General features: G+C 40.8%; 1 protein-coding gene across 2 annotated transcripts in view; it reads left to right on the plus strand.

The window, feature by feature from the left end:
* Nucleotides 1-4,056: 4,056 nt before the first annotated feature.
* The window catches only part of tgfbr3 (transforming growth factor, beta receptor III), a 73,598-nt gene continuing 53,310 nt past the window's right edge, over nucleotides 4,057-24,344 (plus strand). The window contains exons 1-3 of one of the 2 annotated variants that reach the window (XM_030433280.1): nucleotides 4,057-4,292; nucleotides 4,586-4,818; nucleotides 8,880-9,050. In XM_030433280.1, coding sequence (XP_030289140.1) covers nucleotides 8,990-9,050 — 61 coding nt within the window. In that variant the 5' untranslated portion in view covers nucleotides 4,057-4,292; nucleotides 4,586-4,818; nucleotides 8,880-8,989. The remainder of the gene's footprint in view (nucleotides 4,293-4,585; nucleotides 4,819-8,879; nucleotides 9,051-24,344) is intronic. The other variant, XM_030433279.1, reaches the window with a different exon arrangement.

A 24,344-nucleotide genomic window follows, 5' to 3' on the forward strand; every position in this document is an offset into this window, starting at 1 on the left:
GCATTGTTGGACTTGACAGCGAGTTCAGTCAACTAGGTCAATAAAACTCAAGGACCTGAGTTACATTAATAGAAAGTGAAGATGCTTCAGATTGCACATATCTTTGATGCACTGTTACGCTTTTATTCCCCTTCCTCTCAGCTGTGTTCACAACCCTAACACAGTGTAAATAAACAAAGTGGAACACTTTAACGGAGACATGCATATGTATGAGATGTAAAATTATTTGATCCCTTTGAGCGTTTCCTTGTCAACTCTCAAAAGCAGCGCGAGTGCTGTTTTTTTTTTTTTTTGTGTGTGTGTGTGTGTGTGTGTGTTTTCCACAACAAAAGTTTCCTTCCCTCTTGTCACAGGTGCCATCTCATTAGTGGTAGATCACTGAGCTGACATTTACGTTGTTCCGAGTCACACAGCATCTCCTTTTCACTGGAAGTCTGATATCACAGCAGAGCGAGGCGGTGTTTGTTCAGGAGGGTACGAGTGATTTCACACACAGAAATCAGTCTGCACACAGTTTAGTGCTTGTGATTGGGGCGGCGGGGTGGAGAATTGAAAGTGTGTGACAAAAATGTCTTGTGAGAGCTGAAAAAAAACCAAACATTTTACATCCTAATATTAGAAGCCACCACAAAAACTTTACCATGTTTAATCTGATCACAATGAAAAGCATCTCAGCTCCTCTTCACCTAAATATCAAGAGCAGTAATTTACAAAGGGAAATGTTTAGTATCTATATGTTGCTTGCACTTCTAATGGAGGTTTAAATTGATTTATGGTAAGTGAAGTTTCTTTGAGTGAAAGCGTCTGCCAAATGAATGTAATGTAATCTGGGCGAGTGCTTTTCTCTCCCCAAAGCCAAACATGACCTAAACATTTAAATAACCAAATGACCTAATCCGTAACAATACCACATGGAGACATGCCTCTCAAATTGGTTGTTTGGGCTTTAGTTATTGGCCATTTGAGCATTTTAAACCGCTGCGATGAGGAAATTCCTAAAAAATATGAATGCTCTTCCAGAACCAGTGTGTGCTGGCCTTCCAAAGGTTTCTGTGCCTCCCGTGAAAACAAAATATTTCATGAACAATAATACGTTAATTGCTTTTCTGTGTCATGTTCTTGGTGCCTTACAGACGCGACTTTCTTTGGAACCTCGCAGCAGACGAATGCACAGGTAGTACATTAAGAAATCATGATTATGAGCAGCAAATGCCGGCACACACTTCATTATTTCCGTTAAAATACAGAGGATAAGTTAACAGTATGTATATACAGAATGTACTTTTAAAAAGCCAAACACTGACGATGTCTGTTCATCTGTCCTGATCCACTGGGCAGCTGCTCTGCTTTACTCCTGCAGTTGAAAAACATGTATGCTTTGGTGAATCGGAGACTATAGACTACGTAGAATAACATGGTGTTGATTTTTGTCTGTTCGTATGTGCCCTGTAATAGACTGACCATGCCTCTCACCTATAGAATGGTTCAGGGATGAGATATCTTTGCAGGCTCACCTTAGCACGTCCATGGTTCCCTCAACAGAAAATCCTGTAGGATTGTACAATTGGAATTGTGATTATTGCAAAAATAGAGCTCAAAAATAAGTGCAAAATGCTAACTGGTTTCCTAGGCTGGATGGATGGATTATGATAAAAGCATTTTAAGTTGGATCCCTGCAGCTGTAAGTGCTCTGACAGCACTAACAGCTGTGTCCGTCAGCAAAGCACGGCACTCTTACCTTTTCACTCACAAGTGGTGGAAAGGTACTTTTACCATAAGCACAATAAATAACACCACAAGGTAAAAACACTCCACTTGGGGACTTTAATCGAGTGGTTTGTTCTACTGAAGTTATCATGCTAACTGGTTAGCCCAAGCCTGTCCTGTCTCATAGAATCCCTTTCAAGTCATGAGATGATAGTTCAACAGTGTAGCTCAGGCCTCAGGCTTCATAGCTCGCCAAGCTAATTACCTAACGGCAGCTACAGTTAGCAGCAGTTAGCGGTTCTCTGGTGATATGCGGCTATTTGTTCGAGTGTACATTTGACAGCTGGCCGATTCTTACGTATTGCACCTTTAAGAGCATTTTTTGTTTGTTGATTTTGATGATCATTCTTCCATCATCATGTCTGAAAATGTAATCTACTTCTTAGTAAATGTCATCTTGATGTCATTTCTGATGCTGTGATAGATGATCAAAAAAAAAAATATTGTAATAAACGCAAATAACTCTTGTGGTGTGCTTGTCCTGTCCTCGAGGCGTTCCTCTTTGGAAGACAGTGCTTTAAATTAATCTATAGCAGTGTTTAGCAGTGACTCTGTAAAGACACTCCCACACAGAGTTCAAAAGCCGTGCAAACTCCCCTCACTTAGTCAGAACTGAAGAAGCCTTTCTGATGAAATATGAAACGACTTCAAGGAACTGAAACATGTCCAGTTACCCACACAGCAATGAGAATAACCATGACCTGCAACATATAGCAGTGTTTCATATTTAATAGATGTATCTTTAAATTGGTCATAGCTATCTTATGCCTATAGTACAGTTAAAAAAATTTAGAAAATCAAGCCTGAGTATAAACTTAAAGTGAAACACCAAAAAGCAACCAAGGCTTTATTTGCGATTGAATATGAGTCAAACCTTCGTGTAAATGCACAATCATGACGAAAGAGGCACCTTTAAGATTTACTGTAGTTTCGTTTTCGGGCAAGCTAATTTTCAATGGGGTGCAGGGGCACTCTGACGCTAGCATCAACATCGTTAAGAAGGCTCGAGACAACATGAAACTTTGCTCATAGTATCACCAGGGTCTCTACACGTGAACATGAGCATTGAGAACATTGTTTGTGTACACAGAGTTTACTAAAAAGAAGGTTTTTGGACAACTCACTTACTCTCCTGCTTGCTAGGTCGCACTCGGGGATCGACACTTTTTGTCTGCCTTGACAGTGACGCGCCGGAGATCCAGCTGTTGATTTACATACATCCGTATTATCGCCTCTTATCTGCAGCAACAGACGCTTTGGTGCTCAGCGGATGTGCAGTGATCGGTGACAGGAGTCTCGCTTTGCCAGACATTTCCCCAAAATCTGGCATCAGGAGCCCCCATACAGATACAGATCACAGTATGGGGGCCCTCATGTGATGACAGTGACCTGTTGGAACCCTATACAATAAGTTTTGTATAGAATTGCACCAGTGCCTGAGCTGTAAATGGGGGCTGATTGCTCACAGCTATGCATTCTCAACTTAAATGTCAGTACGTTTACATGCACATCTTAGTCGGATTACAGTCATAGTTCAACTATGCTTCGCAATCAGACAACTGCAATTGTCCAAGTATACATGCCGGAGAGAAAATCGGATTATTGGCCGAAGCATGTCATACCCCGGTATGATAGGTGGCGCTATACGCATTTCAACTAGTGGTGACGGAGCCACCTCCGGCTGACCTCTTTACGTCACCAGCAGCAACAAACTGCCTTGGCATTTGAGAAAGATGGCGTAGGAAGAGTGAGACGAAGCTACATCTTTGAACATTTCGTATATGGTGTACATGATAATTACACAAACTAGATGCACAACGGCGCTCTTTCTTGTGGTTATTTCGGAGGAAAGACCCTGCCGTTGCCGTCCTTCGGCTTCTGGCTCACGGCCCGGGAAAGAAATCTCGCGCCTGCGCAGAACGCGAAAATCCGATCCGATCCGATGGAACGTATACATGCAGGAGTAATGCAACTATCAATCGAATAATCTGGGTGTTTTAATTTGACTGTGAGAAATCCGATCCGGCCCGATTTTAGCCAGACTAAGGTGAATACATGCATCTTAAAAATCCAATCATGGTCGGACTACCCCAGTAATTCGGTTTTCTTGAGTGTCATGTAAAAGCACTGTGTGATGAAGCAGGATCAGGTGACTGAGGAGGGGTGGGGGGGCCTCCAGACCGTCTCGCGCGGACCCCCGAGGAGCCCGTGCACCCCGCTTTGGGAAGCTCCCAACAGCCCATCTCGCGCACAGCTCAGCCTCCTCCCTCTAAGCCCCGCCCCCCTCAGATGAAGCGCTCAGTAAACGGCAGTTAGATAGTATTTAGTAAACCGTCACAAAGTTTGAGCGACAGGAGCCGTTTATCCGCACAAGTGTCACCCACAACGAGCTGTTTTCCCTCTAAACTACGGGATGGTGTGAGTGTCTGTCCGGGGAGAAGAACCGCTCTGATATCCGCATCCAACCGGAGCGACTTGAAACTTCAACCAAGTTCTCTTGGACATTTTCTGGAGACTCTGCCTTGGTACGTCCCGCTCAACGGCTAACTTAACACTCCACAGCTTTAGCTTAGTTTTCCAAAAGAGCTAGGCTGGTCAACAAAACACTGTCTTTGCACACGACGTCTGTGAATTATGTTAAAAGTGTACTTTTCCAGCCATTCTGAACCGCCCATAAATCCAGCTGAACATCTGTGTCTTGACTCCGCTGACATGCAGCTTTCCTGCTTCCTCTGGCTGTTAGCTTAAAAAAAAAAAAAAAAAGAAAGTTAGTCGTGTTGATATCAACGTTTTTTGTCCTGTTCTTGTTTTCAATCAGGGGAAAAAAACAATAACGTGAAACAGAGAGTAAACAGAGTGTGTATCCGGTGCTCACAGAGGTGTTCCCGTACAGATAAGAGGAGCAAGCGTGACAGCGGGACCGAGCCGCTGGCAGTCCGGGCAGCTCCTGTGGGATGAGACGTGACTGACAGAAGGAGCCGTGCGGTTCAGATGGTAGCCAGTGTGTTTGAGTTTATTTGCACGGCAGTGGAAATAACCTGCAATCAAGTGGTGGGTTGCTGCTGTGTGTTTATAACCGCAAATGTCAGTCAGTGTTCCTGCGATAGAGGATCATGTTTTGGACCCTGGAGACAAATCAGAGCGTAGATGAGTTCACTTATCCAGCATTTCTAAATTGTGTTGTATGTCTGATGTCTGATTTGACACAGAGCTGACATTATTGATGCATGTTTATTGAGTTGTTATCTGATCTGAATTGGCCAGTTCAGGGGTATTTTAAGCAGAAACTTGTGAATCCTACTCAGCTAATTGATTGTTTTGGATGTAGAACTTCAACTGATGTATACTTGTAAATCAGTCTGCTGGTTATTTCTTTGCGTAACTGAAGGATTCTTGATTGACTTGAAAAAACCCCATCATATTTTCTCAGACCCCAATATGACGTCTTCAGATTCCTTATTTTGACCCATTAACAGTCCTGTATCCAAAGATATTCAATGAAACAAACATAAGAGAAACAAATACTCACATTTTAGAAGGTGGAACAAGGAAATGTTGATCATTTTTGCTAAAATCAGTCTGTTAAAGCTCTAATATAAGAGATTGGGTATCAGGATTGATACATATAAGTCACATACATGAGCTGCAAATAACAATTATGTACAAAAATCTGCTAAAAATCTGCTGATAATTTCTTGAAATCTCAAATTTGAGAAGCTGGAACAAGCAAAAGTGACTATTTTTGCCCCAAAATGACTAAAAATATGAAATTAATTTTTTGTTTTTCACACTTGATAAATCATGAAGTAATTGTTGCCCTAACCCTAGGAATTGAGCATCATATATAATATATACATTAGTCCGCTGGTCATTTATTTTCAAACAATTCATACAATCTTCATATTGCTTATTTTATGCAAACATCAGCCCTGAATCTGAAGATATGCAAGGTAAAATGCTACGTAACAGAGACAAGAAGCAAAATCTTCACATTTCAGAAGCTGGAAGAAGCAACATAGTGGTCAATGGCTGAAACAATCCTGAAATATTTTAATTTTTTACATTTTCTTACTCAACTAATCATTTTAGCTCTAATCCAAGACATATAGATACTTGAAAGCCACGTAAATTAGCTGCAACTGACCATGGACCCTTTTCACAGCAGACATTTTGACTTGTCAAAGCTGTGAAAGGCACAGGTGTGATTTTTTTACATTTACAATGGTTGCGTTTGATTTAGGTTAGCTAGTTCCAGGTAGGAAGCTCTGGTATTGTGCATGCTCACTCACTGACATGGCTTACTGGGATACTTGATAGGGCCGTCCTTCACAATATTGGTGACACCTGTGCTTTGACATGCCTTAATGTGTTATAGTTGTAGACTTATACTATAGTTGTAGACTAGAAAGACACACGTCATGCAGAGGTATCAGAGTCTTCGCCCAGTCCAGGATGTTTGTAGCATGTCATGCTTCATGGTTTCTGTGTACACTGTGTGGACAGGCTTTGTGACTGTGAGTCAGACTGGTGATCAGTCATTCAGAGCTCTGCTTTTGTGATGCAACGAGTGGGAGGTTTGGTGGTTTGTCAGTGCTGAGCCTGTACACATTCACACTGAAAGAGGAGAAGAGCTCATTTAAGAATGCTCACCAAGTCATATGACCACATGAACCTCCAGATGACTTATGAAGCAAGCTAGAGTCAGATTAGAAAGTGTCACATCTTTCTCATGAACCACAAGATGCAGTAAAGGTGACGCAGACACTGCCTCTGTCTTCAGTGGTGCTCCTCTCTTCACTTCTGGCTTTGTGATCAGAGGAACACAGTGTATGCCCTTAGGATGTAACAACACTTAACTCCAGCGTATGCATACGTGATGACACAGATATAAGCCAGGCCTTTAACATCGAAGTGACCACAAATATGGAGCTTGGTTTCAGTAATGTGCACTACGTTCAGTCTGGGGTCTGCATGTTCTGATGGGCTTTCCAGATCTTCTCCGGGTGAAATAGTTGCTCGGCTTAGACGGTCAGGGTTGAATAGAAGTCACATGAGGTGATTTGAGTTGTTGCTGCAACAAAACCAGCACCGTGTTGTGAAGCTTTTGGTGTAAAACCCGACTAGCCTAACCTACAACAAGGTAAAAAAAAAAAAGGGGCTGCCCTTAATTTGACTTTAACCGCTAGTGAAAATTTAGAACAATCTTTTTAAAACACTGTGACCTCTCAAGATAAAATGAGCTCATTTGACAGCAGGTCTTTCAATCTTCAGCCATATTTTTCACTAACAGAGTAAGAAACTTTCTTTCAGGCTTGCATGTCACTTCCCTTTGACTTGGACTTGGCCTCACAGAAGGTTTTGCAACAAACCTCTGTTGAGTCAGTGAGGAGAGGTGAAGGAGGGGCATAAATCAAACAGAAGGCACTGGCTCTCCTTGAAGGGCTGAAAGTGTAATATTTGTCATGATCTTCCAAAATGACTCCACAGCCACTGCAGCTGCCACACAGTGAAAGGCCCTTTTGTCCTGTGTGAACTGCTTGCACAGCAGAGCGATGCACCTTTAGTGCTTCTGTGCATCACCTCCCTCACCCTTGATGGTTCACCACGAGTCAGATACGTGCCCATCTGTTTTTTCCACGCAGCACTGTTCGCGTCACATGTGCAGCCTTTAAACCTTGAACGAGTGCAATTCCTGTCACAGCACCTTCACTGCAGATACAGTAACAGTTTTGTTGTCATAAAGAAACCACTCAGTGAAGTAAGTTTGCATAACTTTGTCCGTGGACCATATCTTTCTAAAATAAATGTTTTGGTTGTGGCTGCCAAACACACTGGGTAACTATCTAGAATTAGTCAGAGCCAAAGACATACTGTTTAAATGATTCTCAAGAATCAAACAATATTTTGGATGTGATAGGCCGTAAATTTACAAATTACGTCAATACTTGCCGAAAAGTGCGTGTTCCTGACCTACCTCCTGAAAATGTTAAATCCACTGATTCTTTAAACAGTGCACAGCATATCTGTCTATCTGATCTGATCTATCTGTTTTCACTCTATACTCCAAACACCAATCAATCAGAATGATGCAAACACTGACCTGAAAGAACATTTAAAGAGAGCACTCACATCCAAGCATGTTAAACACTCAGTGCTGGACAATAGGAAAAAAAGGAAGTCTGCACACTAGATAATGCACTGAACATTTATTGCCTCCACATGTGATATTTTGGCTCAAGCCCTTATTCAGACATAAAACTAGTGAAGAGACACACCTTACAAGTGCCTTTACCTTATCAACAGGTAAAAACTGTCGTACTGTATGGCCTTGTGAGGAGAGATAATTACGAAGCATGTAAATATAATTCATGTGGAAATGCACATTCAGGGCAAAAAAACAAAAAGGAACACACAACATCTAGTCTCTTTGATCATTGGAAATAATTAAAGAGCTGAAAACAAACACAGGCATTTCTTAGCAACAATACATTTTAATGTCACTTTGACTTCATGTAATTGAATAACATGTTAGTTGATTGTAAAAAAATGTCTGTTTTATTGTCTACATTTTATTGTAGGTCATTTAAGAGGAACTCCATTGACTCTGTGTAAACGTAGTGCATCCTTAGTGATTAGAAGTGCATATATTTTTTGCCCCATCACGGTGGTCAGTGTTTTAGTTTACATTACCAAAGTGAAATCTTCAGACGAGGCCATGCTGATTAGCGTGGTGGTATTAAGCTGCTTACAGAGGACCCCACTGGAGCATTCAGTGTTTTCTGGCGCTCTCAATTAAATTGTGTTAATAACCTGTGGCTTGCTCCAAAGTGCTTCACACCCAGCAAGCCAGTCAGCCATCCCGCACTGCTCACCAGCTCTGACTGGCCATGGGCACTGGAAGGTGTGTGCAGCACGGTCCTTTGAAGCATGCAAGACCCCCAATTAACCCGCCAGGATTAATCCCCTGCTCTCCAAACTGCAGCCTCTCTTGTCTCATCTCATCACTCCCACGGGGTGTATTAAGTAGAGGCCAATTCCCTGCTGTTTGTCCATGCTCAATGCCTCAGCCTCCTTCTTCTGGTTGACTTTCTCTACTTTTGTTCACTTTGCAGCTGAGGCCTGAATCTGACTTCCTGTAGACTGCTTCATCGAGAAGGAAACCTTTGTGAAAACCAAGAGAAAGGCCTGTTCGTCATACTGGAAGCTCCAGGAAAATTACAAAATGGCAAGAAGATCCTCCGTAACCATAATACTTCTTGCAATATGCTGCCTGGCATCTGCAGGTAAGTTTCTCGCACTGCTCAGCTACATGTGAAAGTGATTGCTGTCAAATTCAGTTTTCATTGTTAGGAGCCAAAGTCAAACCCATGCATCCATCTGGTATTAGGAATAGATTATATTAACTATGCACCAAGCCCTGCACTGCTGTGTTGTCAGACAACCGCAACTTTGCCCATACCCATGGGATTTTCCATGTGTACTCCCAGCATGCCTTTCTAGACAGTGCTTGTCAGAGTTGTGTCTAAGGGGGATTTTTGTTTAAGAAAGTGCTGACAGGTTCAATCTCCGAATACAAACAGTCAGCAGGCCTACATGTAACTGTCAGATTGATTGGAATGAGAATCTGATGCTGCCAAATACTCAGAAATTTACAGCCGTTAAACTGGCAAACCAGAAAGATGAAGAGAGTGTAATGCATGTGTGATAATCCAGATAATGTTATTTCCTGCCACAAACTGTCCTATCTGAACCTCACATCATTAATAGGAAATACTGTACCTCTCACTTGAAGAATGTGTCAGTTTGCGTATGACCTTTTATACTCTACGTTCTTGTAAATATAAACGGTTTCCTACAGTGCTTGGATTTATATCTGTGACACTCTACCACTATCTCCTTAAGATCGACTGACTACTACGGCATAGAAATGATTATTCACAAAATAATCAAATCTAATAATAGTCCTCATGAAAATTAGCCTTAGTTTTGTTACTCTTTTAAGAGTACCTTTATTTATTGATAACATTAAATAGTGATTCAAAATGGCTGTTTAGGACAAATCCTGTGGGGAGCATTCATTTCTGTATCTGATTTCATGGTGATCACTTTAATGGTTGCCAAGATATTTCAGTCTGGACCAAAATGAGCCCTGCTGCTTGTGCGGCCAACATAATACAAATATGTCGCAGATGATTGCTCTAACTTAACAGCCTCACATAAATTTAAAGTTTTTAATGGTAAAAAAACACAAATTGTACATTGGAAAGTTCAACTGAAAAATATTGGTCAAAATAACTTTTTCAAAATGTAATGACACAGTTATTAAAAATGCTTATTTGTTTTTCATTTGATTACATTTATTATCATTTGTTGCAGAACTAAATGTTGATGGTCTGTTTCTAATGTAAAATTGGGTTGTGCTCATAAATATACCAGCTAGCAATGGGGTAGCTTACCTAACTAGGTAACCAGAAGCTGTGGTTACCAGATGATGTGGTTACACTTTCCAAAACTCGGTACAGATGACATTCGCTGGTCTGAAAACACCTGGTTAAATGTATCTAAAAGCTGAAGAGTTTGCCGTGTAAGATTGCCTGTCACTGTCTTGGTTGCTAGCTTAACTTTTTTACTCGTGTTAGCCAGCACTTCTGAACAGTTTGGACGTATTCTGTACAACTGAAAAAATACTAGTTTTGGTTTAAATGTGAATGGCACCAAGCCCAAGCTAAAAGTTGGGGCAATTTCAAGTTGTTGTGGAGTTGGCCACAAGATGTAATTAGAGAAACTGTTACTGCTGTAATTTCCACAATGGCTTCGAAATTCAGCAGCGGTTTTTGGTGTTTGGTAACTTGACCAAAATATTGGATGTATGGACCAAAGCCACTCAGCTCTAACCGGCTGTTTGAGTAAAAAAATCTGTCAAGTTGGCAAAAATCTGACACACAATCTATTGTACATTCCTCTTCCATTTTTTTTATATTGTTAGATGTCCTGTTTACAGAGACTGGTTTCACAATATAGGGCTCTGGACCTGAACTCGGTCCAGCTTTAATCTGCAACATCCCGTGTTGTTTTTCTGTGGTAGCACAGGAATAATTACCCAGTAGGAGGCATGCTACGTAGCTCGCACTCGAAAAAATGTGTGGTTTCGCATTTTTCATGCCTTCCATCTAATTGCCAACATGGTTTATTATTTGAAAAGTTCTCTGGAGGTTTGAACCGCACTCTAGAGAGTTGACTTTTAGTCAAACAATAGCAGTGTAGTCAGAGTGTGTTGTGGGCAGAGCAAACATAATTTCTCCCACAATGCCAGGATCTCCAACACAATGAAGTCACGTACAAAGTTTTCCTCTAAATTCTTCCTCATACGGCACAACACATTGTTGTACTGTGTCACAAGGGACAGATATTTACAGTAAGACAACCAAATGCCCTTTCCTCCAAAGTCCACTGGCAGCGAGCAAACTCATGTGATTTATGGACAAATCTTGAGATGCTCTTGAGTTATCCAAATAGTTGATTTTTGAACAGGTAAGTTGCAGTCCAAGAAACACATGTTTTTAGATTAAAAGATATTCTCCCATCTGCCAAGCTTATCAATTTTGTTTCTTCATATTTTTTTATTCACCACCACTTCACCTTATCTTTCACCTCTCTCTCTTTTTCTGTCTATTTCTATCATCTAACAGCATCTGTGTAAACAGTCACATCTGCCCTCTAAACTTGTCAGGAGAGCTCTTACGTAATGTTTAGATTAGTCCAGAATGAGTCTTCTCTCAGTGTAATGCAATCCAGGATCTGGGCCTCCCGTAACTCTTAAAAGTCAGACTGAGAGCACCTTGACATCCATACTTCAAATCTCGGCTCTGTTGCTTCACTCTTTTGCTGTTTATAACTTTTTTTCCTTCTTCATATCCTTGCTACCATTTTATGGTTGCCTCTTTTAAGCTTGCCAAAATGGTTATTTTGTGAAGGATATATTATGGACGTTTGGGCTGAGTTTGGGTTTCGCTGTGAAATAGAGTCTTGTCGGAGCCATGCCAGATATTAATTTGAGGCACTTGCCAGAAACAGCCCTGGCAGCATGCTGGTTATACTGGAGGCACAACGCCGGGCTGCTGGCTCACTGAAAAACACACCAGCCTTGTTGATTGGAGAAGTGCTTTCTCCTTCCTATTAAGGCCTTTACTGATTGTACTTATGGGGCGGCTTGATGAATGATGAAGCCATTAATGCGAATCTGTCTACAGCTATCCATCATGGAACTATATGGTCCAACAACAGGATTGTTAAATAAAACAATAAGTGGAAGAAGGGACTGAATTGTGCTCGTAGTCGCAGTCCATACGTACAGTAAAGTAAACAACTTTCTCTCTGTCTGCATATTTGTATACTCTTGGCAGACAAGAGTCACTGTGAGGCCAAAAGTGGTTGTAATGTTTTTTCCCCCCACAGTTGAGCAAAAGGTTCTTCTTTATATCCACAGTCCTTTCTTAGGGCCAGCAAGAGAGGGGACTGCCAAAATGCATTGTGCAACCGCTGTAATCTGAGAGGTGGGGTAGCCAGGGGGAGGAGAGAGGCAGGCGCAGGCGTGGGTCGTCTGGTCCAAATCGACACACTCCACACACGTACAGCGTGCCAAACCGACAAAGTCCCTTCCAGCGCGCTAAACCAGATGTTGCCCCGTGATTCATGCGAGGAGCCCGAGCAGCACAGAGGCTGTGTGCTGCTAGGCAGAGTGGTCGGGATGTTTACATAGCAACGGGAGTCCCGTGTGTGTCTAATTACAGGTCTGCTCTCCCCCATGGTGAGGCCTTTATCTTAACAGTGCTGTCAAGGAGGAGGCAGCCATCCTGGCACTGTCTGTTTATATCTTTTGCTTATTGAATAAAGGTCACCCTACTATTACCCAGTTTAATTAACAGCAGTTTATAAATTAGATTATGGGATATTTATTTTATTTGCTCACTGTTGCTCCCTAACTCTGTCTGTCACTGAGAGAAGAGCTGAATGAAGTGCAGCAGACGCGTCCTTACAGATAGACTCGTATCTTCGTCCAAGTCCATCATTTCTTGTCAGCCTCCCGTCACGAGGAACGTTTGCGCAAATCTGCAGGAGTGAACCGAATCGCCGCCCCCTTCCCCTCTCCCCCTGTCTCTGTCTCATCCCCTCTCTCCATACTTCCAGTAAGCAGGCGTGTAAATAATTTCGGTCAAAGCCAGTAATGGGAGACAGCTGGGGTGATCGTGCGTTTTCCATTGTGTTTCACAGCCCCGTGAAAAAAAGCCACTGGAGCAGGGGAGAGTAATAGTAAGAGAGAGTGACTTCATTGAAGAAAGAGAAAGTAATCGTAATAAAACCGAGTCCCTCTTTTCAGATAACCTTTGGAGGCTGCCAGAAAAGACGATGGTGGGCGATCATGCAGCATTCGTTGAGCTGCTTTTGACATTTTTTTTGTCATTACCAGTGCGAGTGCATCAGAACTTCAGTTACCTAATCATTTTGCAAAGGTGCCAGCTTAAGTGCATGACTGTGTGTCTGCAAAAAAGCAGTCCTAATATGGGATTCTAGCTAAAGGCGTCCAGGTGGTGTCTTTCATCAGACCAACCCCTCCAGGGGCCTCACCTTCCCCACTCCATTTCCACCAGATGAGTCCTGCTGAAAGACCATGTCCCAATTTTGGAACGGTCCTTTGGAAAACAGGAGTGCCTGTCCAAAAAATGACAGCAGGCCCTTTACTTTGTCCTAAATAAGAGCTGTTTGGGTTAGATCACAAACACACACACTTAGAAACGCTCTTTTTCCACTTACATTTGAAAATTTGATTTCACCAATCTAATAGAAGATGTGGTTGAGGTGGTTGTAGGAAATAAATTAATCATTAACCGCTGTGGAATTCCTTTAAAAAATGTTATTGGTAGCTTGAATATAGCCTACTCCTGTCATTACTTGAAGCATCTGCGCAACAAAAGAGCAATAAAAACTGTTATAAAAGTATCATTTAGTAGCAAATGTCTGTGTTTTCAGTTTATGGCATTCACATTACTTCATGTATATTATCTGCTGACTTTGTATATTTACTAGACATCTACTCATAACTAGTTTATTGTCTGGCGACTGGTGTAACAAACCTATTATTCATCATACTTTTGGTTGGTTAACTGTGCAGTAAAGAGGCCCCTCCGGCGCCCTTTGTGCATGTCAATACACGAGGCAGCATGGCATTTGACAGGTCATTCTTCCTTCTTTTTTTTTTTTTTCGCCCTGCCTTTCCTGAAGATGAAGAACCCCGGAGGAATGCAGCCTTTTCCAGCTGGTGTGAAAACGCTGTCCGCCTTGCCCTTTCTCACCTCTGTGGCTCCTTCACACTGGGCTCACACACTGGCACAAAGGCCCAGCATTGTTTCACTTGCTGCTTTCTGTTGATGGCAACCTGCTGCTTCTCAAAGGCCCCTATTATCACATCTGAGTGATGATGTTTTTGTAAAATATCACAGGATCAAAGACATCTTTTACAGCTGCCATGTGATTGATGCCCAAAATAAAAAAAGACATCAGTGCAGTCAACGCGCTTGGTAGAGATGTCCCGGTTACCCTTTTAGAGGCTTTGAAGCTTCATGAACTACGCGCGAATGTTCAAACCTCTGACATCAAGGATATGCTTGCTATTATTGTAATTAAGAGTCTAATGAGAGAGGAGGCCATGATTAGAAACGTCAGCCACCTGCAGTCTGTCTCCAAAGTCTCGAAAGTCAACTTGATGAGCGAGTGAGTGTTGAGGAGGATGGAGCATGGAGGGTCGGACTCAGGCTCATCACAACAGAAATGTGTGCAGGTTTAGGGACTATCTAAACTACATCAAGAAGCTATATTTCTCTTTCTCCTTATCTTTCTTTTTTAGTGCAGCTGACGACTACATACTTCTTAAGAGCTCAACATGGACTGCCCACTGTTTGAACAGCTTCGGTTGTGAATTTCCCATTCGTTCACTGCATTGGCGTTCAGAAAATCCCTGTATAAAGAATTTTAAGCTTAGAAATAAGCCATCCAACAATGAGATAGATTGTAACCATGAAACAATTGATGAAGAGAAAAGATTCATTTGGAAAACAAAAAAAGTCAAGGGTACAAGACTGTGTACATAATAATTCGTAGAGTGAAGGACTACTCATCCTACAAACAATTGCAAATTATTCCTTTCCGACTTCCTTAGCAACTCACAAACACTAATACATGGCCAGACTTTGTCACTCCAGAACATGCCAGTAAGGAAATCGTGGTTGCTTCCTGATAAACGTAATGGTAAAGATCCGATTGTGGCAGCAGTAACTCACCTAGCCAACATGTCTTTTGCGGGTGTGGTAAACATTTCCATAGATACAGTGAGCTCCACCAATCAGAGACGGCGCTGTAAGACTTTCAGATTGTAGGGCGTCTAGCACTTCTTCATGGCATTGCATAGCTGCTGGTAAGTCTGTCTTGGATGTTTTAAACATTATGGCTAATAATCAACATCCCTGATTCAGAATATGAATGGGATTTTCACCTCTGAAATGTCACTGTCGTGTTGACGGTAGGCAAAGCATCAAAGCTTTAAGCAACTTGTCAGGTTCAGTGCTTAATATTGTTGGTTTAACAAAATCCTTTCCTCACGCCCCAAACAAGTCCAGACTTATATGTTGATTACCCTGGGTATACAAGGGTGTGTGTGTGTGTGTGTTTGTCAATTTGGATACAAGATTAGAAAAGATATGGTTAAGTAGGGCTCTTCTTGATATACGTAAACAGTATGATCCAGATCATCTGTTTAAGACTTGATGTAGATGAAATGCAGCGTAATAAACTTCCAAACGCAAGCGCACTGGGATTTACAGTATTGTGTCGGCTCTACAACATTTCTCCAAACCTCTTTACATTCTGTTGGCTTTTAGAATTTCCGGACTTAAGGATTGTAACTCAACGAGCGTCCTCGGAGCTTTCAGCTGACCTTTTAGCCCCAGTCGTCTGACATATTGACTTTCCATCAAGGCTGGTGGATGATATTAGGTACTGTACAGTGAGGATTTCTGGCGAGGCAGATGATCCAACACAAATGAAATGAGGCTGATATCAAGTACGACAAGACAAGAGGCTCCAGGGCACACCTCCCTGCATCCCCTGCTGGGTTTGAATTTTTGTGAATGTAGATGAAGCGGCTGCTCCAGAACCCCTACCAAGCTGCTGTCAGACACCATGGCTTTTGCAGGCTTTTATGATTGATGAGTGAGATGCCCTTGGAGCAGCAGGACGGTTATTTCTCTCCATTGTCCCATTTAACCAGGAATGGCTCTTCAGCTTGGGTACGACTGATGCAGGCCACTTATGGTATTTCAACAAAGTCAAGTCTGATTGAAAACCACATAACCGCTGTGTAATAACTCCAATATACACTTATTTTTCCTTCGCCAACAAAGCCCTCACTTGTTTTGGTTAAGGATTGGACGATGATTTATTTCCATCTGTTTGCTCCTTTAAAAAGAGTTCTAAAGAATTATATTTCATGTTTTTCATCGTTGACTAGTTGACATCTGCTACTTTTCTACTCATACCTACACTGATTTAAGTCACAGATAATGGACCAGTTGACAAACTGGACCAGTTTGTGGTTCGTGGTAAGTCTTAACTGCACTACGTTTCCGTTACATGAACAGCCTGTTCTTGTTTCGTGACTGTGCTGACAACTTTTTTGTTCTTTGATATTATAGGTCCAGACAGCACATGTCAGCACCCATCAGTAAAGACATACAGTGGTAGCGAATCCAGTAAAGTCTTCTGTCCTATATGCACACATGCTCGGTCTCTCCCAGCTGTCTCACTTTACACAGTGGCTCCTGTGTTCCTCTGGGAATGAGCCTTGTCATCCATCTCTTCAAAGCCCTCTGATTTATGTCTGCATTTGGAGGTGGAGAGAAATGTGCCCACTTCCATCTCCTCTGTTTGCCTGTGGCTTCAGATGCTGTTTGTAATTTTTCAAGTATTTTTTTTCAAGTAATGGTGATGGCTTACCAACAGGTGGCCGCGTCATCTGTCAGGGCTGATGAATAATAAGTGGACTCAGTTTCAGTCAGGGCAACTTGTTTTACCTACCTTTCATTGGATAAGATATATGAAGTTTACTATTTTGTTAGATCAGTAGTTTCTATACAAACCTACTTCTCTAACATAAATGCTTGTCATAATTGCTTTTTTTGTCCGAAGCCCAACTATTCTTCGTTTACTGTCGTAAATAACAAAGAAAACCCAGCAAATCTTTATCTAGATTACTATAAGAAGCTGTAATGTTTATTACTGCCTCCTTATGTTGCTCTTGTGCCCTGGGTTTTGCCCCTCAGGCAACATAAATTAAGTGGAGGTTGTTTGGCCACTAATTTATCCTGAGAGGAAGACTGCAAGCACTGCTCAGAGCTGAAATAAATACTTAAAACTCCTCAGTACGTTTTTGGGTCAAAGAGAAAGTGATTTAATCTAGTTTTTCATTTCAGTTAACAAGCTGAAAAGATGGTGCTATTGAAACGCTCTCACATATTGAGGCAGTAAATACTCCACTGTTTTCAAGTAAAGATGGAAAAAGATTATTTATTTGTGTACATAACAGCTAGGGTTGGACAGTGTATAAGATATAAAATGGTTATTTTGGTATGATACTATACATGTCATAGATGTTTGATTTCATTGTACCGTGAATCATCAAAGGGGTTCTTGATTTATATCCACTTTACTGGATATTATTTGTGAAAAAATCTCATTGTGAGACGCATTTTTACTGGTACTGTCTTCCTTTGCATTCAGCGCCTTCACTGTTGCTGAAGTTTCTACACACACGCGGATGTAATTTATTGTTTGAACACCTGTTAACCTACTTAAGGACTTAAAAAAAGCTTTGCCTATATACCCATACATGTATTTGCACCACATCACCCACATAGATAAAATATAATCCAGTGAAACTCCTGTCTTTAAGCTGTTTTTTCAATTATATGCCAGCTGACAAGATTACGATCGATGAATCTCCCAATAAAGTGTGTTTGGGTTGATATTAGGTTACGGAGGGGTTTGCGGGATATCTGACTTCAGATTTCACACTTTGATGGGGGAGTTTACGACTTCCCTAATGGAGCTGAGGCTCACCCGTGCACTCCTCCCTTCATCCCATTCCAGCTTCCTTCTCTTATTCCTCCAACGTTACAGTCCAGAGATAAATCCTTTTCATAGGCAGTCCGATAAAGTGAACTCACACTACCCTTATGAAAGGCTTTACTCACTTCCTGTAGTAGTGACTGAAGGTTCAGGGGTGAGTGGGCTGCGCTAATGTCAACAGTGCAGAGCTAGTGATTCTTTAGTCCAAACCCCTTAGGAAAACAAGAACGGGCAGAATATTACGTTCCCTAAACTAGCTTGCGTGGTTCATGGTCCATGGGAATCATGCCCTGCAGTAACAAAGAAAGGAGTGCAGAGGATTCATTTAATCCTGTAGTTCATATGGGAACTGGAATATCTTAGGTAGGGAGGAGATACTGTATATTGAAACAAGAGGCCCCCTTCTGCTACGTTGTATTTATTGTAATTAAGTTGGCCTTATGCTATCTTTACATTATTGAACAAGTGTATTCAGAATGCATCATCCCCTCTATTGTTTTGCTTTATGAAGCCTGTGCTGGCATATGTGAGGTAATCTTCACTGCTTTGACTATCTTATGTATCTGGAGAAGAAACACAATTTTCCCTGCTTACTGAAGGATACTGGGAACTAGACATGTGAGGATGTGTACACACACACAGGGGAAGGTTCTGTTTGTTTATCTTCGGAAATGGCTTTGTGGGAATATCAGATTTGTCCCTAACTGGCACACAGACTGACATCACTTCCTGTACCCAAATCTTGGCTTGGTGCCACGGTGTAGACGGCAAACAAAGTGGATTCTTTGGAAATAGAGGCGTTTATCTCTAGTAAGATAGGAGGAGGCTCTATTGATGAATGCACATCCCATGAAGGGCTCTGCTTTTGTATTTTAAACTAAAAGATAAATGTCAATGGTCCACCTGCCAGGTTTATGTCTTGAATGAATTATGTTGAATTAACTTGTTGTTCAACCAGAACTCATAGAAGCCTTGTTGATGCAATGTAAAAGATGAATCTGAAATGATGAAATAATTGGGCAGTCATTAAGAAAGGTAACCAGCAAGTAAGCAAGTAATTCATAATAATCTATTAGTTTTAATTAAAATTTGAATTTAATTATTTGTAGGATAGTCCCTTAAGATGAATCATCTTGTTTTCAAGGGAGTCCTTAACATGTATACAGACAATAACAAGACAAAAAATTCAGCATTACATTACATTACTGAACATACAGGAGTAGGACAGAACATTACAACAAAACAATACATTACAAGACGATAACATCCACACAATACACTCTTGACCCAAACCGTTCCCTGCCCCCCCAGTCCGTCTAGATTCACATTTATACATGGGTGGTATTATAATAATGTTATGCTTTTATTTTTCCAGTGAGAAAGTATAATGAATACTTTTAGGTATTCATCTATACAGGTAAATCTCAGGCTTTAAATGCACAGTATGGGTACGGGTCTCTCAATCAAAACAAAACAAAAGATCTTAGTAGTATGGGATCATGGGAGTTGTTGTCTTCATTTGTTAACCAAACATCATTGCTGATAGTTAGGGTTACGGTGATTCACTCAGACTCCCTCCTGGAAGTTATGGTGTCAGGCAACCAAATAAAATTCTTGCTTGGTTAAATTTGGTTTTTCTCAGGGTTTGAACATTGTTGGAAACATTAAGGTTAATCTTAGTACACAACTAAATGTAATACTGAACAAAGTTGAGTTGTTTTCAGACATTTTAATGCAGAAATGTAATATGCTATATATTTAAGAAATTGTGATTGTCATTTTTCTGTATTTTTTGACAATATAGATAAAACAGTCATTATGTAGGTGTTTTTTTCTATCTGACACTGATGGTGGTACATGCATTCTTCTGTTTTTATTTTTTTGGGTCAATTCCTATGAAATCATTTCTGTTCCACCCATGATTTTGTTGGAGTTATCACATGACTTATAAAAATGGGTGATCATATGACATCTGCCTACCTGACAGCAATGTATTCGCTTCATAATATTAGTGCTTGTGTGGATTCAGGGGAAGTATAAACGTAGAACACTTCGGTGGATTATTATAAATTAATCACAGCATTATATGTTGACTCCAAGCCCAGTTAAGTCCACCAGTAGTCTGTATAATGTCACTTTACATAGTGTATAGTTTCCTCCCTTAATATAGAATGTGGTTGCACTTAGAAAAGCTTGAAAGATGTGAAAATGAAAGCCCCTTTATTTTATCACAGGTTATGATTAATATTCAACATATCTGAAAAAGGAGGCAGTACTTAAATCATAGAATAAGTTATAGTCCAAAATCAGAATGTGAAAAGTGTCTGGTGACCTTACACTGTTTGAATATATCTGACGTGAGTATCTCTAGTGTCTCCCTCCTTAGTTTTGGTTTTGCTATGTTCACCTCCTGTCTTACCTCTAACTCTGTCACAGTCAATCCTAAATGAATATTAGCCAATGTAAAACAAAAATAAGAGTAATAGTATCATTCATATCTTTTGACAGAAAATAACTTCCCTTGCACATGTCTGTGTTGTCTATATCCAGTGTTGCTGTTAGAATCGGTCTGTATATATTTAGTGCTTATCCCTCGAAAAGGTATCACTGAAAAAAAAGAATTTAAATGGGAGCTTCGGAGGAAAAAAAAAACGATTTAGGTGTGTGTTAATCACGAGTGGGTGTCTTTCGTGTCCTTGTCTTTTACTTCCGGTGTAGAAGAGATGGACCACTAATTAATTTTCTGATAGAAATTTGGCCTAAAAGTTGCAACCCAAGCACAGATCTGTCGTGTCCATGTCAACATGTCTATCAGAGTCACTGGGTAACGAAAGCTCAGTGAGCTCTGATTGCTTACGCTTGCTTTTTTCAATTTCATTTTATCATTTTCCAGGCATCCTGTCCATCTCAATCTCTCTAGTCAGCGATTATTAAAGGAAACAGGTGACAGGAAACACTTAATATTAACCGAAACTCTCAAAACCAAATGTGCCAATAAGCACAAAGTGTAATTTCCTGTAACTGGTACTTTCATAAAGGGAATATAGATGTTATGATCTATTTTTAGTGTCAAGTATACTCTAAACATATTAATAGAAGACTGGTTGTAGAGGGGATCTCTATGAAACATATGCACCACTTACATGACTATAGTGTAAGTGTGGTGTGGCATCAACACGTCCACGAACGTCCCGTATTTCTTACGTGTTCAATGTAGCCAAAGAGTAAGACTGAGAAAATGTTTTAACATAATATATATGTCTCTGATGCAGAAAAGGACTTCAATATGTACTTTTTACCAGATACTCAGTTACCAATTGTAATACCGACATGTTTAAATAATATAGGTGGAGTACTAAGCTCAAGTGGTTTGGGTAAACTCCAGTTCAAGTAAAATGTAACTTCCCGTGACTGTGCCCACCCACAGTGAAAGAGGCAGAGAATGGTGATGAAAGTTTACGATCTGAGTAAGTTTTTCCAACTGGTAAACTCCCTTCTCGCTTTCACATCTAAAGCCACGTTATCTTGGACTGTTACATGAGGTTTTCACACCTATGACTTTTGTCCTAGTTTCTAGTTGACCTAATATTTAATAGGGTCAGTGAAGTGCAGCCTCTCTGCTGACTCCAATGAAGATAGTCTCATCAAATGTTAAAGGCGCCTTTTTATATTCAGTGTGAGATGTCTGCAGTATTCTGGATAGCGCCATCAAGCATCTTTCGATGGATCCTATTGGCTGAATCTTTCAGCCCCTATATTTAAACATTTGTAACATTGCAGTATATTACAAAACATATTAGGTCACTTGAAGGACATTTAGATCTTACTTTGAAGTTTTGGAATCCTATTTAATACTGGATTTAGATTAAAAGTTTTACGATTCAAGTCATAATTTCAGTTAAGCCGTGGATGTGTCTTGACCTCAGCTGGGCAGGGGGTGGGATTTGGGCAAGAATGAAATGTTGATGTTGAGACTGTTGGGCTGGATCAGGATCTTGTCCATGTTAGCTTTTGTTCCTTAAGCCTCGTCCGTAGCTGATTTTGCCTGACCCAGAGAGTCCTATGAGAACCAAGCTTCCCTTCCATGAATGTTAACAAAGTGATCCATCAGGATTGAAAGTCAAGAAGGGGGGTAGGTTGAGCTCTCCTGACATTTACTGCACAGTCAATATGATTGTCTGGATTGAGATTGATGCTCTTTAATGAGGGTTTTTATTGAACCATTCATCTTTATGTCATATATGCTATATCAGATATCACAGATCAGATTTTGCCAGGTCCTGGGGAAATGAAGCATCTCGACTCTTGATTCCACTGTTTTCACAATAAATGTTAAGCCCAAAAAGTTAGCCTGCACATATTCTAGCAATAGATAATTATCGTGTAATTTGCTGAGGTTCTGGAGGTATTATTGTAGGTCACCACAATGCAGTTGTAGACTAAGTAAACCACAGTAATTTGGCAACTTTTTTCTGCATATTTAATTGTAGGATGTAGTTAGGGTTACACTTTGCCATTCATCTTTTATACAATTGCTACTGTCATTACTGGAGACATTTAATAAATGTGAGATATTACTGATACAGCTGAGGCATCATATTTACTATCTGATTTAGCTGTATCTGTTAGGTCAGGGCGGTATTTGTGGTATGGTTTGCGGAGTGTCTGGTGGACCCAGGCTGGACTTGTTTTTCAGGCAGTTTGAACAAGAGCTTCTCTCATTCGTCTGCTGTGGGCGTTTGGCCTGGCCAGCTATAAGGCAATAGTAGCAGCTGGACAGGACATACTCTGTACTCCCATCGCTGACCGAGGAAACAGAAGCAAGGAAGAAAGGCAGACAGACAGACAGACAAGGTGACAGAAGACACAATACTGTGGCAGGGCAAACAGATGCAACTGTTTTCCCGTCTAAAACATTTTCTCTGTCCGTGGAGGTTGTTGGCTGATGGTGACAGCATATGTGATTGGATGAAGGTGAATAGTGAAGGTCTTTGTCCGCTGTTATGTATCATTTCAAAGTTTATTTTAAAGGTTAAAGTCATTTTATTGTATTGTAGATTATTATAATGAAATTAATGTAACTCCATATAGATATATGATTGGTTTGCCGTAAAGGATTTACGTGAACCTGATTATAAGTTGTTCATTTGACATTTTCTACTAAGAAAATAATGTGGCAAATGTCCAACGGATTAGTTGTTGCCAGGCTCCCCGTATATTGTCTATGCAAGCAGCTGCGCAATGCATTCTGGTAGCACAGCGTAGTGTTTTGAGAGTTGGTTCATTTGCATAACGTTAATGATAGTGATAGTGGCACAGTAGGAAAAGGGAACATCCAAAACATTAGGATTCATCCTCTGTGGGCCATGACTTTATGTTGCTTATTTCCGTGAAAATCCAAACATTAGCTGAGGTGATTCTATGTCATTATAAGTGTCGCCAGATGGATCAGGGGAAAGGTCAGGGAATTCACCATAATCAATAGGAATCATCTTCTTGGGACTATAAATAGCTGGGGAATATTTTCTTAAAAGCCTAGCCAGTTTGTTAAGATTTCTATCTTTGAAGTAAAGTATTGGAAAGACTGACTGATGTCACCTTTTAAAGGCTAAGCAAAACAACACCATGAAACCTTGAATTCCCCATTTTGCTACCCATGCAATAACTTTTGTCTCCCTCATGGCCTCCCTTTTTGTCTGTCAAGCAATTTAAAAAAAATCATTGCCCAACATGTAGCGTAATCTTTTGGCAGTCTCCCAGAAAGAACTACGTTTTTCTTTGTTTGTCTGGCAGTTGTTTGTTATTCTCCATGTGTGAGGGGAAAAAGTGAGTTGGAGAGGCCTCAGACGTGTTTGTGGGAGTGAGACTTGATGACATGGTTAGAGAGGGAATAGGCTTCGGTCCTTTGGGAGGAAAAGGGAGTAGGGGGGCTAGGCGGGAGTTGAAATACTGATGTGCCACAGGTTTTTGCCATTAAGCCATGTCCTTGTATCACTACGGTCCCTGCCATTTTTTGAATATATGTGCGCTCCCGATATGTTTTTTTAAAGATAATCTGTCTGGGCTTGAATTCACAGGCAACAAGAGACATCGCAGTTCAGGTTGAGACATCTGTCAAGGGCTTTGGATTTGTCTCAAGAGACAAATATGGTAACAATAAAGCCTCTGTGTTTTTCTCACAACAAGGAGAGGGGCACTATGCCATACATGGTCTCTGGCTTTATGATGAGCGAACATAGGCTTATTGGACGGCACGGAAAGAGAAAACAATAGCTATGTGTTCTGAGCAAAAAGAAAGAAAAAAAAGTTTCCCCCCTTGCTGTACCCCACTGCTGAGGCACTGTGTTTTTAGAGTCAGTTGGAGAGAGTTTAACATTGTTATCTAACTGTCTTTCACTTAG

Source organism: Sparus aurata, chromosome 11 (assembly GCF_900880675.1).
Source record: "Sparus aurata chromosome 11, fSpaAur1.1, whole genome shotgun sequence".
NCBI lineage: Eukaryota > Metazoa > Chordata > Actinopteri > Spariformes > Sparidae > Sparus > Sparus aurata.